The 18,222-nt window shown below is 44.0% G+C and overlaps 1 protein-coding gene and 1 non-coding gene across 2 annotated transcripts; one reads left to right on the forward strand and one right to left on the reverse strand.

Moving 5' to 3' along the window:
• Nucleotides 1-3,355: 3,355 nt before the first annotated feature.
• LOC121548510 (cholesterol 24-hydroxylase-like) lies at nt 3,356-13,101 on the reverse strand. Its single transcript, XM_041859964.1, has 15 exons — nt 12,882-13,101; nt 12,563-12,640; nt 12,329-12,410; nt 12,077-12,150; nt 11,739-11,825; nt 11,351-11,489; nt 10,606-10,719; nt 9,655-9,817; nt 9,364-9,429; nt 9,197-9,269; nt 9,018-9,102; nt 4,927-5,037; nt 4,064-4,152; nt 3,897-3,963; nt 3,356-3,792 (listed from the first exon to the last, which is right to left on the reverse strand). Exons 1-15 carry the CDS (start codon nt 13,028-13,030, stop codon nt 3,637-3,639), a joined length of 1,533 nt encoding a protein of 510 aa, XP_041715898.1. The 5' UTR covers nt 13,031-13,101; the 3' UTR covers nt 3,356-3,636.
• A 117-nt stretch (nt 13,102-13,218) lies between these two features.
• trnat-ugu lies at nt 13,219-13,290 on the forward strand. Its single transcript has one exon. It is a non-coding gene; the product is annotated as a tRNA-Thr (tRNA).
• Nucleotides 13,291-18,222: the final 4,932 nt, after the last annotated feature.

An 18,222-nucleotide genomic window follows, 5' to 3' on the forward strand; every position in this document is an offset into this window, starting at 1 on the left:
GAACCAAAAATCTCCAATTTGGACTCCAGACCAAAGGACAGATTTCCACTGGTCTAATGTCCATTGCTCATGTTTCTTGGCCCAAGCAAGTCTCTTCTTATTATTGGTGTCCTTTAGTAGTGGTTTCTTTGCAGCAATTCGACCATGAAAGCCAGATTCACGCAGTCTCCTCTGAAGAGTTGATGTTGAGATGTGTCTGTTACTTGAATTCTGTGAAGCATTTATTTGGGCTGCAATTTCTGAGGCTGGTAACTCTAATGAACTTATCCTCTGCAGCAGAGGTGACTCTGGGTCTTCCATTCCTGTGGCGGTCCTCATTAAAGCCAGTTTCATCATAGCGCTTGATGGTTTTTGCGACTGCACTTGAAGAAACTTTCAAAGTTCTTGAAATTTTCCGGATTGACTGACCTTCATGTCTTAAAGTAATGATGGACTATCGTTTCTCTTTGCTTCTTTTTTTTAACCTTTATTTAACTAGGAAAGTCAGTTAAGAACAAATTCTTATTTACAATGACGGCCAACACCGGCCAAACCCGGACGACACTGTGCGTCGCCCTATGAGACTCCCAATCACGGCTGGTTGTGATACAGCCTGGAATCGAACCGAGGGTCTGTAGTGACGCCTCAAGCACTGAGATGCAGTTTCTTAGACCGCTGCGCCACTCAGGAGCTGTTCTTGCCATAATATGGACTTGGCCTTTTACCAAATAGGTCTATCTTCTGTATACCACTCCTACCTTGTCACAACACAACTGATTGGCTCAAACGCATTAAGAAGGAAAGAAATTCCACAAATTAACTTTTAACAAGGCACACCTGTTAATTGAAATGCATTCCAGGTGACTACCTCATGAAGCTGGTTGAGAGAATGCCAAGAGTGTGCAAAGCTGTCAGCAAGGCAAAGGGTGGCTACTTTGAAGAAGAATCTCAAATATAAAATATATTTTGATTTGTTTAACACTGTTTTGGTTACTACATGATTCCATATGTGTTATTTCATAGTTTTGATGTCTTAACTATTATTCTACAGTGTAGAAAATAGTGAAAATAAAAGAAAACCCTGGAATGAGTAGGTGTGTCCAAACTTTTGACTGGTAGTGTATATATATATACAGTGAGGGAAAAAAGTATTTGATCCCCTGCTGATTTTGTACGTTTGCCCACTGACAAAGAAATTATCAGTCTATAATTTTAATGGTAGGTTTATTTGAACAGTGAGAGACAGAATAACAACAACAAAATCCAGAAAAACGCATGTCAAAAATGTTATAAATTGATTTGCATTTTAATGAGGGAAATAAGTATTTGACCCCCTCTCAATCAGAAAGATTTCTGGCTCCCAGGTGTCTTTTATACAGGTAATGAGCTGAGATTAGGAGCACAATCTTAAAGGGAGTGGCTCCTAATCTCAGTTTTTTACCTGTATAAAATACACCTGTCCACAGAAGCAATCAATCAATCAGATTCCAAACTCTCCACCATGGCCAAGACCAAAGAGCTCTCCAAGGATGTCAGGGACAAGATTGTAGACCTACACAAGGCTGGAATGGGCTACAAGACCATCGCCAAGCAGCTTGGTGAGAAGGTGACAACAGTTGGTGCGATTATTTGCAAATGGAAGAAACACAAAATAACTGTCAATCTCCCTCGGCCTGGGGCTCCATGCAAGATCTCACCTCGTGGAGTTGCAATGATAATGAGAACGGTGAGGAATCATCCCAGAACTACATGGGAGGATCTTGTCAATGATCTCACGGCAGCTGGGACTATATTCACCAAGAAAACAATTGGTAACACACTACGCCGTGAAGGACTGAAATCCTGCAGCGCACGCAAGGTCCCCCTGCTCAAGAAAGCACATATACAGGCCTGTCTGAAGTTTGCCAATGAACATCTGAATGATTCCGAGGAGAACTGGGTGAAAGTGTTGTGGTCAGATGAGACAAAAATCGAGCTCTTTGGCATCAACTCAACTCGCCGTGTTTGGAGGAGGAGGATTGCTGCCTATGACCCCAAGAACACCATCACCACCGTCAAACATGGAGGTGGAAACATTATGCTTTCGGGGTGTTTTTCTGCTAAGGGGACAGGACAACTTCACCGCATCAAAGGGACGATGGACGGGGCCATGTACCGTCAAATCTTGGGTGAGAACCTCCTTCCCTCAGCCAGGGCATTGAAAATGGGTCATGGATGGGTATTCCAGCATGACAATGACCCAAAACACACGGCCAAGGCAACAAAGGAGTGGCTCAAGAAGAAGCACATTAAGGTCCTGGAGTGGCCTAGCCAGTCTCCAGACCTTAATCCCATAGAAAATCTGTTGAGGGAGCTGAAGGTTCGAGTTGCCAAACGTCAGCTTCGAAGCCTTAATGACTTGGAGAAGATCTGCAAAGAGGAGTTGGACAAAATCCCTCCTGAGTTGTGTGCAAACCAGGTGGCCAACTACAAGAAACGTCTGACATCTGTGATTGCCAACAAGGGTTTTGCCACCAAGTACTAAGTCATGTTTTGCATAGGGGTCAAATACTTATTTCCCTCATTAAAATGCAAATCAATTTATAACATTTTTGACATGCGTTTTTCTGGATTTTTTTGTTTCTGTCTCTCACTGTTCAAATAAACCTACCATTAAAATTATAGACTGATCATGTCTATTTCAGTGGGCAAACGTACAAAATCAGCAGGGATCAAATACTTTTTTCCCTCACTGTATATATATATATATATATAGAACAAAAGTATAAACGCAACATGTAAAGTGTTGGTCCCATGTTTTATGAGCTAAAACAAAAGATCCCAAACATTTTCCATATGCAAAAAAAAGCTTATTTCTCTAAAATTTGTTTACATCCCTGTTAGTGAGCATTTCTCTTTTGCCAAGATAATCCATCCACCTGACAGGTGTGGCATATCAAGAAGCTGATTGAACAGCATGATCATTACACAGGTGCACCTTGCGCTGGGACAATAAAAGGCCACTCTTAAATGTACAGTTTTGTCACACAACACAATGCCACAGATGTATTAAGTTTTGAGGGAGCGTGCAATTGGCTTACTGACTACAGGATTGTCCATCAGAGCTTTTGCCAGATAACTGAATGTTAATTTCTCTACCATAAGCCGCTCCCAACATTGTTTTAGAGAATTTGGCAGTACGTCCAAATGGCCTCATAACCGCAGAACACGTGTAACCACGCAAGCCCAGGACCTCCACAACCGGCTTCTTCACCTGCGGGATCGTCTGAGACCAGCCACCCGGACAGCTGATGAAACTGAGGAGTATTTAGTTGGGGAAAACTTATTCTGATTGGCTGGGCCTGGCTCCCCAGTGGGTGGGCCTATGCCCTCCCAGGCCCACCCATGGCTGCGCCCCTGCCAGTCATGTAAAATCCATAGATTAGGGCCTAATCCTTATATGAACTATCACTCAGTAAATTCGTTGGAAAGGTTGCATGTTGCATTTATATTTTTGTTCAGAATACATGCAAATATATGCGCAAGATTGGTAAAACATTGATGATGTGTTAATCTTTTTTTTTTTTTTAAGACAATAAAGTTGAAAGACGGAATGAGTCGGATAAGAAATATGTTTGAGTTGAAAGACAAGGGCTAGTCATCTCCAGGTTCCAGCAGTCAGGCTGCATGTGTTTGTCCTCGGTATCTGATGTTACACACCACTCCACTCTTTGGTCTCAGAGTGCCAGTGTCCAGGATGTCAAAGGACTGGCCAGGCAGCAGGCTGAAATCAAACCTCTGGAGCAGCTTGGCCATCACTACCTTCACCTCTATCTGCAAACAACAGAACGAATCTGGTGTGAGCGTGCGTCTGTGTGTGTGTGTGTGTGTGTGTGTGTATGTGTGTGTGTACGTGCGTGCTCCTGTGTGTGTCTCACCTGTGCGAAGCTCTGTCCCAGACATGAGCGTGGTCCCAGGGCGAAGGGGTAGTAACAGTAATAGGGCCTTCAGGACAGAAACAAACACAGCCTCCATAACATGTCAGTTAGATCTTAATCGGTTCAAATGTTGTAAAGAAACAATAAAACCGTATTGGGTCACTTACTTGGCAGCGTCTGGATGGAACCTCTCTGGGTCAAACTTCAGCGGCTCCTCAAAGAACTTATCCAGCCGTCCACAGATGTACGAATTGAACTATGAACAGACAAGACAGGGGCAAACATAAAATATGTGAGACAGCGGCAGATACCACAATTCAGGAAATAGAGTAGAGTACAGTAGAGGAACACCAAAATAGTCGATGAGGTGCTGACTAACAGAAAATATAAGCTTGAGAAAAATTCTACATCTATCCATTAAATATTTGGGAGTATATTGAGGTACCAAAGCAAATTAGACATGTACTATTTTTTTTACTGAACTTTTTTTTGGGGGGTGGGTAGATCAGTTTTAATATTGCAGATAGATTGTGGGTTCTATCAATGTAATTGACTGCATCATTTCCAATCCCCCATTTAGAGGAGGGGTGGTAGGGTTAGAGGAAAATAGTAAAGAAGGAAAATATATTTAAAAATATATATATTTAAAATAATATATATATTTACAAAAATAAATATATTATTTAAAAGATATATATGTTTAAATATATTTTCCTTCTTTACTATTTTCCCCTAACCCTACCACCCCTCCTCTAATTGGAGTAAACTAATGGACAACAATACTTAGGCTTCTACTTCCAGCTTATACAGTATATACTACATACATTTCACATACAGTATATTTTACATTAGTTATCTTTTGTTTGTTGTTAGTCCCAGTCTTCAGCTCCACTCAACCCCTGCCATCTATCTCTGAAGACCATCCAGTGTTGATTTCTAGCTGCCATATATATTTTCCACTGTGCTGTGATGTTTCACAATATGAACAAATATGACAAAAACACTTGACAGTGGTGTTGAGGTAACTCACGAAGCATGTGACTCCAGCAGGGATGGGGATACCGTTGATGGTGATGTCATTGGGGATGAAGCGAGACGTACCGGGAGCCGTGGGATACAACCTCAGAGTCTCCTTCAACACCTGACGGTTAGATAGATCATCAAACACAACATGTTGAGTTACCTGGCCTGAGACCTAAGGACTTGTGTTAGCTCCCTGAGCTAACGCTTTGGCTTTAGCTCAGTGGACTAATACAATTTAGAGGCATTGTGGTACACAGATGATCCGGGTTAAAATCCGGTTTGTCACAACTTGCTTTTTCTTTAGGGGGTAGATCAGCTTTAATATTACAGATAGATTGTGGGTTCTATCAATGTAATTGTCTGCATCATTTATTGTAAATATATATATATATATATATATATATATATATATATACAGTGGGGAAAAAAAGTATTTAGTCAGCCACCAATTGTGCAAGTTCTCCCACTTAAAAAGATGAGAGAGGCCTGTAATGTTCATCATAGGTACACGTCAACTATGACAGACAAATTGAGAAGAAAAAAATCCAGAAAATCACATTGTAGGATTTTTTATGAATTTATTTGCAAATTATGGTGGAAAATAAGTATTTGGTCACCTACAAACAAGCAAGATTTCTGGCTCTCACAGACCTGTAACTTCTTCTTTAAGAGGCTCCTCTGTCCTCCACTCGTTACCTGTATTAATGGCACCTGTTTGAACTTGTTATCAGTATAAAAGACACCTGTCCACAACCTCAAACAGTCACACTCCAAACTCCACTATGGCCAAGACCAAAGAGCTGTCAAAGGACACCAGAAACAAAATTGTAGACCTGCACCAGGCTGGGAAGACTGATTCTGCAATAGGTAAGCAGCTTGGTTTGAAGAAATCAACTGTGGGAGCAATTATTAGGAAATGGAAGACATACAAGACCACTGATAATCTCCCTCGATCTGGGGCTCCACGCAAGATCTCACCCCGTGGGGTCAAAATGATCACAAGAACGGTGAGCAAAAATCCCAGAACCACACGGGGGGACCTAGTGAATGACCTGCAGAGAGCTGGGACCAAAGTAACAAAGCCTACCATCCGTAACACACTACGCCGCAAGGGACTCAAATCCTGCAGTGTCAGACGTGTCCCCCTGCTTAAGCCAGTACATGTCCAGGCCCGTCTGAAGTTTGCTAGAGTGCATTTGGATGATCCAGAAGAGGATTGGGAGAATGTTATATGGTCAGATGAAACCAAAATAGAACTTTTTGGTAGAAACTCAACTCGTCGTGTTTGGAGGACAAAGAATGCTGAGTTGCATCCAAAGAACACCATACCTACTGTGAAGCATGGGGGTGGAAACATCATGCTTTGGGGCTGTTTTTCTGCAAAGGGACCAGGACGACTGATCCGTGTAAAGGAAAGAATGAATGGGGCCATGTATCGTGAGATTTTGAGTGAAAACCTCCTTCCATCAGCAAGGGCATTGAAGATGAAACGTGGCTGGGTCTTTCAGCATGACAATGATCCCAAACACACCGCCCGGGCAACGAAGGAGTGGCTTCGTAAGAAGCATTTCAAGGTCCTGGAGTGGCCTAGCCAGTCTCCAGATCTCAACCCCATAGAAAATCTTTGGAGGGAGTTGAAAGTCTGTGTTGCCCAGCGACAGCCCCAAAACATCACTGCTCTAGAGGAGATCTGCATGGAGGAATGGGCCAAAATACCAGCAACAGTGTGTGAAAACCTTGTGAAGATTTACAGAAAACGTTTGACCTGTGTCATTGCCAACAAAGGGTATATGACAAAGTATTGAGAAACTTTTGTTATTGACCAAATACTTATTTTCCACCATAATTTGCAAATAAATTCATTGAAAATCCTACAATGTGATTTTCTGGATTTTTTTCTTCTCATTTTGTCTGTCATAGTTGACGTGTACCTATGATGAAAATTACAGGCCTCTCTCATCTTTTTAAGTGGGAGAACTTGCACAATTGGTGGCTGACTAAATACTTTTTTTCCCCACTGTACAGTTAAGTCAGAAGTTTACATACACCTCAGCCAAATACATTTAAACTCAGTTTTTCACAATTCCTGACATTTAATCCTAGTAAAAATTCCGTTTTAGGATAGGATCACCACTTTATTTTAAGAACGTGAAATGTCAGAATAATAGTAGAGAGAATGATTTATTTCAGCTTTTATTTCTTTCATCACATTCCCAGTGGGTCAGAAGTTAGTATTTGGTAGCATTGCCTTTAAATTGTTTAACTTGGGTCAAACGTTTCGGGTAGCCTTCCACAAGCTTCCCACAATAAGTTGGGTGAATTTTGGCCCATTCCTCCTGACAGAGTTGGTGTAACTGAGTCAGGTTTGTAGGCCTCCTTGCTCGCACCTGCTTTTTCAGTTCTGCCCACAAATGTTCTATAGGATTGAGGTCAGGGCTTTGTGATGGCCACTCCAATACCTTGACTTTGTTGTCCTTAAGCCATTTTGCCACAACTTTGGAAGTATGCTTGGGGTCATTGTCCATTTGGAAGACCCATTTGCGACCAAGCTTTAACTTCCTGACTGATGTCTTGAGATGTTGCTTCAATATATCCACATCATTTTCCTTCCTCATGATGCCATCTATTTTGTGAAGTGCACCAGTCCCTCCTGCAGCAAAGCACCCCCACAGCATGATGCTGCCACCCCTGTGCTTTACGGTGGGATGGTGTTCTTCGGCTTGCAAGTAACCCCCTTTTTCCTCCAAACATAACGATGGTCATTATGGCCAAACAGTTCTATTTTTGTTTCATCAGACCAGAGGACATTTCTCCAAAAAGTACGATCTTTGTCCCAATGTGCAGTTGCAAACCGTAGTCTGGCTTTTTTATGGCGGTTTTGGAGCAGTGGCTTCTTCCTTGCTGAGTGGCCTTTCAGGTTATGTCGATATAGGACTCGGTTTACTGTGGATATAGATACTTTTGTACCTGTTTCCTCCAGCATCTTCACAATGTCCTTTGCTGTTGTTCTGGGATTGATTTGCACTTTTCGCACCAAAGTACGTTCATCTCTAGGAGACAGAACGCGTCTCCTTCCTGAGCGGTATGACGGCTGCGTGGTCCCATGGTGTTTATACTTGCATACTATTGTTTGTACAGATGAACGTGGTACCTTCAGGCATTTGGAAATTGCTCCCAAGGATGAACCAGACTTGTGGAGGTCTACAATTTTGTTTCTGAGGTCTTGGCTGATTTCTTTTGATTTTCCCATGATGTCAAGTAAAGAGGCACTGAGTTTGAAGGTAGGCCTTGAAATACATCCACAGGTACACCTCCAATTGAGTCAAATGATGTCAGAAGCTTCTAAAGCCATGACATCATTTTCTGGAATTTTCCAAGCTGTTTAAAGGCACAGTCAACTTAGTGTATGTAAACTTCTGACCCACTGGAATTATGATACAGTGAATTATAAGTGAAATAATCTGTCTGTAAACAATTGTTGGAAAAATTACTTGTGTCATGCACAAATTAGACGTCCTAACCGACTTGCCAAAACTATAGTTTGTTAACAAGAAATGTGTGGAGTGGTTGAAAAATGAGTTTTAATGACTCCAACCTAAGTGTATGTACATTTCTGACTTCAACTGTATATATATATATATATATATATATATATATTATTTTAAATAAATATATTTTAAAATATATTTTCCTTCTTTATTATTTTACCCTAACCCTAGCATTAGTTATATTTTGTTTGTTTTTAGTCCCAGCCTCCAGCTACCCTCATCCCCTCCCATCTATCTCTGAACACCATCCAGTTTCGATTTCTAGCTGCCATATTTTTTTCTAAAATGTTTCACAAAAGTTCTGAACCTAAAGATAAACACCTTTGCTAAGAGTTTCATTATTTTATTGATCGATTAACTATGACTTTTCAAATCACCCAGCAGTGCTATTTGCAGAGTTAGCACTAACTAAATGTTGCAATTTTTCAGCCATTCCTGAACCTGCGACCAAAAACAAGCTACATATGGGCAGTACCAAAACAAGTGATCTAATGATTCTGTCACAACTACAGTTAATATAGTATAAAAACTATCAATTAAGTCACCGTACCTGAGACAGGTAGGTCATTTTCCCCAGGTCGTCAAAGCTGATTTCCTGTTTCATCCCGATGACATCATCCACTTCTTGCTTCACTCTGGAGAAGTTACAGACACTCAGAAACTCAACCAAAGTATTTTTTGTATTATGGAAATGATCAATAAACAAAAAGAGGTATGATGAAGACCTACTTTGCCAATATCTCTGGCAGCCTTCCCAGTTCCATGACGGCAAAAGCTAGTTGATTGGCTGTAGTCTCTTGCCCTTTCAAGAGGAAAACAGCACAGTAAAGGATGTTAAGGTAACTCTAGCTGCTGAATCTTTAATTGTGTGGGGAATTGTTTTCATGGAGACCCACCCGCAATGAATAACGTTACAAAGTTGTCCAGCATAAGCTCCTCATCTTCATTTCCTGTGTTTTCTTCTGAAATGATGAATATATACAAGTTTACAGCATTGAGACAATAGTGCTACTGAACCTCATCAATAACATGACTGTTTTAGCTCACAATGTCACATGCAGAGCCACAAAGTAAAAGGTCACCAATGTTAGCCTGGACCCAGATCTGTTTGTGCTGTCTTGTCTTGCCAACTCTAGGAGTTGGCAAGACAGCGCAAACAGATCTGGGACCAGGCTACTACAACGTGCCTTTGCCAGCCGTCTTGAGGATCTGTGTCAGGATATCTTTAGGAACATCCTCGCCATTTTGGATGTCCATTTTCCTCTTGTTGATCCACTGTCTGCCTGTAGTACGCAGTAGCTGAACAGACTTCTTCACCTCGTTGATGAACTTCTTGTTCTTTGGGTAGAGCTAATATGACATTCAATAAAATGTAATTATTAGATTAGGGAAATATGGAATTTGACCATATTTATAGCCCATCCAGGGACTGATGCTATACATTTTATGAAGCATTATGGAGCATTACATCTGTCTGTTGATGATTCAGTGTGCCAATGTGTTAACTGTATGTGTGCTTATAAAATAAATACATTAAAGGATGCCATCCACGGCCGGCTCTACGGTGTGGCAAAGCCGGACATTGACCCCACTGATAGAATTTGTGCCCCCCCCCCCAGTTTTCTTTCCCCATAAACAAAACAAATGGTATATGAATTACCCTGCCCGGTTTTGCCAATGCAGTGCTGCTGGGCCTACCACTAGCGCAGACCGGGACAGATTGTAGTTTTGGGAACAGCAAACTGTATAGAGATCAAATGTTTCATCAGTGAGAAAATTAGTAGAATGTTGGCCAAAATCTATCTCGTTCCATCTTCTCCCACTGCCGGCCACTGGGCTTCCTCTCACTACCATATTTGGTAGTGAGTGGAAACGCCAAGTGGATGCTTCACCATTATACATCCGGTGAAATATCTGTCTCATTGTTCTATCTGTGGTTAAGGTGTTTGGGGTTTTCGTCACTGGTTATTTGGACGTATCAGGATTCGGTAAAGGCAGTGCTTCGCTTCACACAGATCAGAAGGGGGAGGCTGAACATTTCCTTTTGCAACTCTCAATTTCTAACACATATAGACCAAGAAACCCCAAATTACGCAAGATTTTAGTTCTGGGTTAACCAAGATCATGTCACTATTTACCTGGAAGGTGGCGTCTCTGAAATAGTGGACCATTCCCTTCAGACACATCTCTATGGCTTTGGGGAACGGAGTGTCACTCTCCTTCAGCAGATCCAGATCCACTCCAAATGCCACCTACAGGTAAAGTAGAAAAACAAATTAACAACAATGATGATGATGCATTTATTATGAGCGCCTTTCATGTTTCAAATAGGGGACAACTCTGAGTCCTAGTTACACATTATTACATTTACATTTTAGTCATTTAGCAGACGCTCTTATCCAGAGCGACTTACATATTTTTTTATACTGGCCCCCTGTGGGAATCGAACCCACAACCCTGGCGTTGCAAACGCCATGCTCTATCAACTGAGCTACATCCCTGCCGGCCATTCCCTCCCCTACCCTGGACGACGCTGGGCCAATTGTGCGCCGCCCATGAGTCTCCCGGTCGCGGCCGGTTGCGACAGAGCCTGGATTCGAACCAGGATCTCTAGTGACACAGTTAGCACTGCGATGCAGTGCCTTAGACCACTGCGCCACTCAGGAGACCTTTATAATGGCTACCTCACTGGCTTTGCTCCCTAACAGCTAGACTACAGCCTAACTTGCATAATAACTGTGTAAATCAGTTGTCATAACCTGAAAATGTATCATTATGACTGGTTTTCCTGTTTGTCATATCATGAAGACAGCTTTATGTGAAATATTAAACTGGTAGGGGGATTGTGTTGATCTGGAGGTAACAAGAAGGACCATTCGTTACCTTGGTGATGACATCAAGGGTCACACAGTTGAACATGTGGTGCATGTTGGCGGCTGTGTTGGTGTCAGCCATGTCCGCCAGTTTATCCATCAGACGCTCTGCCCTCTCGTTAAACGTACCCATCTGACCCCGCAGGTACCTAGCAATACACAGCACGATGGAAGGATAAATTGATGGATGGATGGATTGATGGATAGGTGGGAGGGTGGGTGGGTGGATTGGTTGACTGGCAGGCAGACAGACAGACAGACAGACAGACAGACAGACAGACAGACAGACAGACAGACAGACAGACAGACAGACAGACAGACAGACAGACAGACAGACAGACTGACTGATCCATTGATCAATTGATTATTACATCATGTGAAATAGATAAGTAACTTACAGACTGCTGAAGGCAGGGTCCATGATCCTTCGCTGTTTGTACCACACATCATGATCATGAGCCGTAATCAGACCCCTTCCCAGAAACCTACGGAAAAGCAGGACTGCAGAGTATTTACCCTGACACTGAATAAACTGACCAATGACCAAGGGGTCCAGTTTTAATATCTAGGCAGCTTTAATGTAAGTCAGACAGCATTCAGATTGAATGTATTGGAAAAGATTGTACCGACCGAAACGTCAACACAATAAAAAAATGCAGATGTAATGGTATGAGGTCGTGGCAGTAATTGTTATATGTTGATATAGCACAAATGACACAACATATTCAGGAATCACCTCTCTCCAAATAGGTCGAAAAGACCCTTGTATACCAGTGAGTCTTTGGGGTACTTTGGTGACATCAGCACCTCCTGTGACGAGGAAGCAAAATGTCTGTTTAGTTTGTGGGCGAAATGGGCACTTTATTTTAGGGTACAGTACAGACTGAAATCACTGGGTATTTTCTTTGTAAAATAGTACAAAGAAATGGACAGATGCTTAACTTCTTCCTTTAAACCAGATGTGTGAAATATTCAGGCACAGGTTTACCTTGGTGGTATCAGGGCAGGTGACAAACAGCATCACAATGTGCATACTGTTGATACGGTACACCGGTCCATATGTCTCAGACCTGTCAACGATAGAATAGAATAAACTAAATAGAATATAAAATATTTGTATTGTCCCAAGACAACTTGTATGTGTGTGTGTGTGTGTGTGTGTGTTTGTGTGTGTGTGTGTGTCTTGGCCACCATCACAACTGCTCCATAGCATTCAGCTCACCATTCCAGGAATTTGTCGTTGATAACTCCACCATTTCTAGTTTCCCTCAAGATGGTTGCGGCATGTCCGAATATAAAACTGGGGGATAACAAGAGACGTTTACGCCATAACTGACAAATAAGGACGTTATGTGAGTGATCCTTTCACCCAAGTTCACTCAGTGAAAACGCTAAAGACAGGTGAAACAGCGTCCCCTGGCGGGTGTTAAGGCTAACTTTTATCTAGTTCCCCTAATCCTTATGTAACTCAATATAGCTAGATGAAAATAACTTCTAGCTACAGTATTTAAAAGAAATGTTCAGGTTACATAATGACTTACCTATCCCTTGGTGGTCCCGGTATGTGATCATATTTCAAATGAATATATTTTATGTACAGACAAAAACAGAGAAATGCGATCAAAATCAAACCAAGTAGGCACATAAGAACATAACCAATCCAACCTGCAATCAAATAAAAAAGTGCCATATTGCAATGGACTAGTTCAAACTAGTCCTAGTTCCGACTAGTACGTGAACAGGCACTAGTAGTCTACTTGTCTGCTTTTATGGTTTACGGTGTTTGTGACAAATTTCCGGGGTCAGTGTTTATATAACGACAGGAGCTAGATTCTCCATGAGAAAATAACACCTATCTGCACGCAATGTGCCGCATTCGGCTCTATAGCTCAGTGGCAGAGCACTGGTCTTGTAAACCAGGGGTCGCGAGTTCGATCCTCGCTGGAGCCTAGATACAATCTAAATTTTGCACACATTTGACCTCTATGGGCGAACTTTTTGACACGTGTTGACTGCAAGTGTAAGAATGCTACTTAGATTTGTATGATGCTTACATTGTTTAAACCAAGTGTGAAATGTCTTCTCTGTTCAGCTTTGATGTTGCAGGCTAGTCAAAAGTTCAGAAACAATGAATCCATTGTTTGAATTGGGTCAAACATGCAAGTGCACAGATGTGCATAGCTATCCTCATTTTCAGATATATTTAGTCAACATTTCCGTTTTTTTCAGGCTTTACTTTGGTGCTACAATAACATGTTAATAAGCCTAATCATGTTTATAACATGTATACTGTATAACATGATAATAACAGGTCTGAGAGATGATAGACGTGATCATGCTGGAGTTTTGAGTCTCTTGTGGGGTGAGTTGCAAGGAGTACAGTTAAAAAACGAAGTTATTGAACGAAGGGAAAAGTTAGGCTTAAAAGCTTTGTTCTAACTTCCAGCTTAAACGAGACAAGAGAATATGACTCATGTGAATATACTGGGTGCCAGATAGCCTGGGCCTAACTGATGTGTCACATATACTGTAAAAACTGCTCATGCATTTCCCTCTAATAGAGTATTAAGGAGAAGTGAATTATAATATCACATGTCTCTGAACTTCTAATCGAGTTACACCTCCATATCCTCACATCCACAGTTAGGCCTGTGTGTGTGTGTGTGTGTGTGTGTGTGCGTGGATCTTCTCTCTGCCCATACATTGAGTTGAGATCTCATCTGCTCCAATGAAGAGGCAGGAAATTCCTTCTCTGGCTCAAAATAGGATCATTGTTATGCCAGCCAGGCATAGAATGGTGTAGGTAGAGCTCACCAAACCCACTCTTCACTGCCTAAAAAACCCTATCTATCCCTCTCGATTGGAGAGCAGAGCGGGCATCCCTCAGAAATACAATTTACACTCCTTATTTCCAGTGGCTTATGGGTAATTCAAGGGTATTTGTGGGAATCAACGGATATCAAATGAGTTTAAAATAGCAATTCACCGTAGAGGAGGAGGAAGCAGCGACACAGATGAACATTGTAAATCAATAAAGTTGTTTCACTTTTTGTGATTCTTCAAGGGAATAAAGAACATCAGACAAAGTCTCTCATTGTTCCAGAAGACAGGATATCTGTTTCAAAATCAAACCTGTAGCCTTTCTACGTCAGGTCATGATTGGTTATGTAAATACAATTATCATCCCTGCTGAGGATAAAATCTATTTTAATATATTTAATAGATCTGTCAGAAGACAGAACAGCCAGTCCAGGTAAAACAGAAGTACAGGGTTTTCAGATCAGTATGAATAAAGGACAGGAGAGGAGGACGCCTCTGTAGACTATTGAGATGCAGTCCATGGCTCAGAGATGTATTAAGGTATGTCCAACAGAGGAAGCCTCTCTAGACAATTGAGATGCAGCCCATGGCTCAGAGATGTATTAAGGTATGTCCAACAGAGGAAGCCTCTCTAGACAATTGAGATGCAGCCCATGGCTCAGAGATGTATTAAGGTATGTCCAACAGAGGAAGCCTCTCTAGACAATTGAGATGCAGCCCATGGCTCAGAGATGTATTAAGGTATGTCCAACAGAGGAAGCCTCTCCAAACAATTGAGATGCAGCCCATGGCTCAGAGATGTATTAAGGTATGTCCAACAGAGGAAGCCTCTCTAGACAATTGAGATACAGCCCATGGCTCAGAGATGTATTGAGGTATGTCCAACAGCAGGGGGCACTCTATGTTCCGTTTGGAAGTTCCTTCCTTCCTGATGTCATGCTGAGGGCCTTTGCACTGCCTCACTTACATGGGCTAGTTAGGGCAGTGATTCTCAACTAGGGGTACTAGTACCTAGGAGGTACTTCAGAAGACTCATGAGACCATAGGCTTACTGGTAAAATGCTCATTAGGGGGTACTTCAGGGTTACTCCGGACAGAGCAACATGTACCTGGTGGTTCAGTAACCAAAGCTATGGAATATGATTAAGTTGCTCTTAGATCTAAGGTCAGTTTTGCAATCACACAATTTCAAGCAATGTGTAACCTCGTCCCCAGGCTCAATTGAGAGAGAACTGGCTGGTAGACGAGATTAACCAATCAGTTATAACCATTTATCAACCCTTTATAAAGCCTTTACAACCTCCCATAAAGGGGACATTCATGTAAAATGTAACAAATTAGAGATAGCAGATTTCACCTTTCTGAGAAACTGTTTGTGTGGCGAAACATCAATGATTGCCCAAACGGGCTACTGGGTAGATACAATTAAATCCAAAAGGGCGTCACCTTCACCTACTAAATCTCATCCTCCTCTTTGACAACTTCATACCTGTACAAAATGTTACCAATAACTTCAGTAGTTAGCTTTCTTTATTTTTCAGAGAAAAAAATGAGGAATCATATTTTTGGACTGGTCTTGGTCCTTGGCTCAGGTTAAGGCTGTAAGCACCAGGGGCTAGGAGGCTGTTTGATGCTGTTGTTATTATGGCTGGCTCTCTGCCGTCCCAGTAGCATCACTAGGCTAGCTTCTCTTCTTCAGGCAAGGCTGGGGCTGAGGCTGGGGCTGGGGCTGGGGCTGGGGCTGGGGCTGGGGGCTGCGGGGCTGGGGCTGGGGGCTGGGGGCTGGGGGCTGGGGCTGGGGCTGGGGCTGGGGCTGGGGCTGGGGGCTGGGGCTGGGGCTGGGGCTGGGGCTGGGGGCTGGGGGGCTGGGGCTGGGGCTGGGGGCTGGGGCTGGGGCTGGGGCTGGGGGCTGGGGCTGGGGCTGGGGCTGGGGGGGCTGAGGCTGAGGCTGGGGCTGGGGGCTGAGGCTGAGGCTGAGGCTGGGGGCTGGGGCTGGGGCTGGGGCTGGGGCTGGGGCTGGGGCTGGGGCTGGGGCTGGGGCTGGGGCTGGGGCTGGGGGCTGAGGCTGGGGCTGGGGCTGGGGCTGGGGCTAAGGCTGGGGGCTGGGGCTGGGGCTGGGACTGGGACTGGGGCTGAGGCTGAGGCTGAGGCTGAGGCTGAGGCTGAGGCTGGGGCTGGGGCTGAGGCTGGGGCTGAGGCTGAGGCTGGGGCTGGGGCTGAGGCTGGGGCTGAGGCTGGGGCTGAGGCTGGGGCTGAGGCTGGGGCTGAGGCTGAGACTGGGGCTGAGGCTGGGGCTGAGGCTGGGGCTGAGGCTGGGACTCATGTTGTAGGGTATTCTGTTGGCTCCTCTTGTGGGTTACATTATGCCAACAACAGACAGAGAGAAACAACAGACAGAGAGAGAGCGAGAGTGGGGGAGAGGAAAAGAGATAGGCGGGGGAGAGAGAAGGAGAGAGAGAGATGAGGGAGAGAGAGAGAGGGGAGGGGAGTGAGGGAGAGACAGAGCGAGAGAGAGAGCGAGAGAGAGAGCGAGAGAGAGAGAGTGTTAGGCCTACTGCTGATAGGTAGCTCTCTCTGCTCTCTCCCTCCCCTCTGTCTGTCCTTGATTGCAGGAGTGAAGTCTGGTGTGCGGGAGTCAGGGTTCCAGCTGCAGCTCATTCACCATAATCACCTCAGCCTTTAAGACCCGGTCAAACTTACCACTCATCGTCAGATCATAGTCAAGACGACCATGTTAGTCTCGCTGCCGACTCAACCTGGTTATTTTTGCTCTTTGTGTTTTTGGTCTGTTCTATTTACTTTTTCTCCTGTGCCACAGATATTTGGAACCTGACTCCTGCCTCCGCTTCACTCCTGCCACCACCATCCTGCTCTCCATTACCGGACCTCTCTTTTGGACTCACCACGGACACTAGGACATTACGGTACCACACCTGCCCTGATCTGGATCTGTTACCCTCCCTGTACCTGGACTTGCTCTTCCCATATATTTGGAAACCTGGACTTTGAACATTGTAAATAAACCTGTTAAAACTTCTCTGGCTTGGTGTACTTGTCTGCATTTGGGTTCTTATCCAGTTAAATCATAACAGTATGATCTGACCAACATGAACCCAGCAGACAGTAGCTCGGATACCACCCCAGAGTTGTTATGATTTACCAGTATTAGAACCCAAATGCAGACAAGTACACCAAGCCAGAGAAGGTTTAACAGGTTTATTTAAAATGTTCAATAGTCCAGGTTTCCAATAATAGGGGAAGAGCAAGTCCAGGTTACAGGGAGGGTAACAGATCCAGGTCAGGGCAGGTGTGGTACCGTAATGTCCTAGTGTCCGTGGTGAGTCCAAAAGAGAGGTCCGGTAGTGGAGAGCAGGATGGTGGTGGCAGGAGTGAAGCGGAGGCAGGAGTCAGGTTCCAAATATCTGTGGCACAGGAGAAAAAGTAAATAGAACAGGCCAAAACACAAAGAGCAAAAATAAACAGGTTGAGTCGGCAGCGAGACTAACATGGTCGTCTTGACTATGATCTGACGATGAGTGGTAAGTTTGACCGGGTCTTAAAGGCTGAGGTGATATGGTGAATGAGCTGCAGCTGGAACCCTGACTCCCGCACACCAGACTTCACTCCTGCAATCAAGGACAGACAGAGGGGAGGGAGAGAGCAGAGAGAGAGCTACCTAGCAGCAGTAGGCCTAACAGTACCCCCCTCTACGGACGCCACCTGGCGGCCGACGGGTTTATCGGGATGTAACCGTGAAACTCTCGGACCAGAGCAGGATCCACAATGAAGCTCCTGGGCACCCAGGAACGTTCCTCAGGACCATAACCCTCCCAATCTACCAGGTACTGGAAACCACGACCCCGGCGGCGAACATCCAGAAGTCGCCGGACAGTGTAGACCGGACCCCCACCCACGATCCTGGGCGGAGGAGGGGGACGAGAGGGCGGGCACAGAGGGCTAACCGACACAGGCTTAATCTGGGAAACATGAAAGGTGGAATGAACCCGTAGGGAGGCAGGAAGCTGTAGCTTAACCGCGCAGGGGTTAACAATAGACAGTATC

The sequence above is a fragment of the Coregonus clupeaformis genome, chromosome 33, assembly GCF_020615455.1.
Source record: "Coregonus clupeaformis isolate EN_2021a chromosome 33, ASM2061545v1, whole genome shotgun sequence".
NCBI lineage: Eukaryota > Metazoa > Chordata > Actinopteri > Salmoniformes > Salmonidae > Coregonus > Coregonus clupeaformis.

Coding starts and splice junctions, on each gene's coding strand:
- LOC121548510 (XM_041859964.1), bottom strand. CDS start 13,030: ATGGCACTTTTTTATTTGATTGCAGGTTGGATTGGTTATGTTCTTATG. Junction 12,411..12,562: donor AACGACAAATTCCTGGAATG/GTGAGCTGAATG, acceptor TATCGTTGACAG/GTCTGAGACATATGGACCGG. Junction 9,103..9,196: donor CTGCCAGAGATATTGGCAAA/GTAGGTCTTCAT, acceptor TAACTTCTCCAG/AGTGAAGCAAGAAGTGGATG.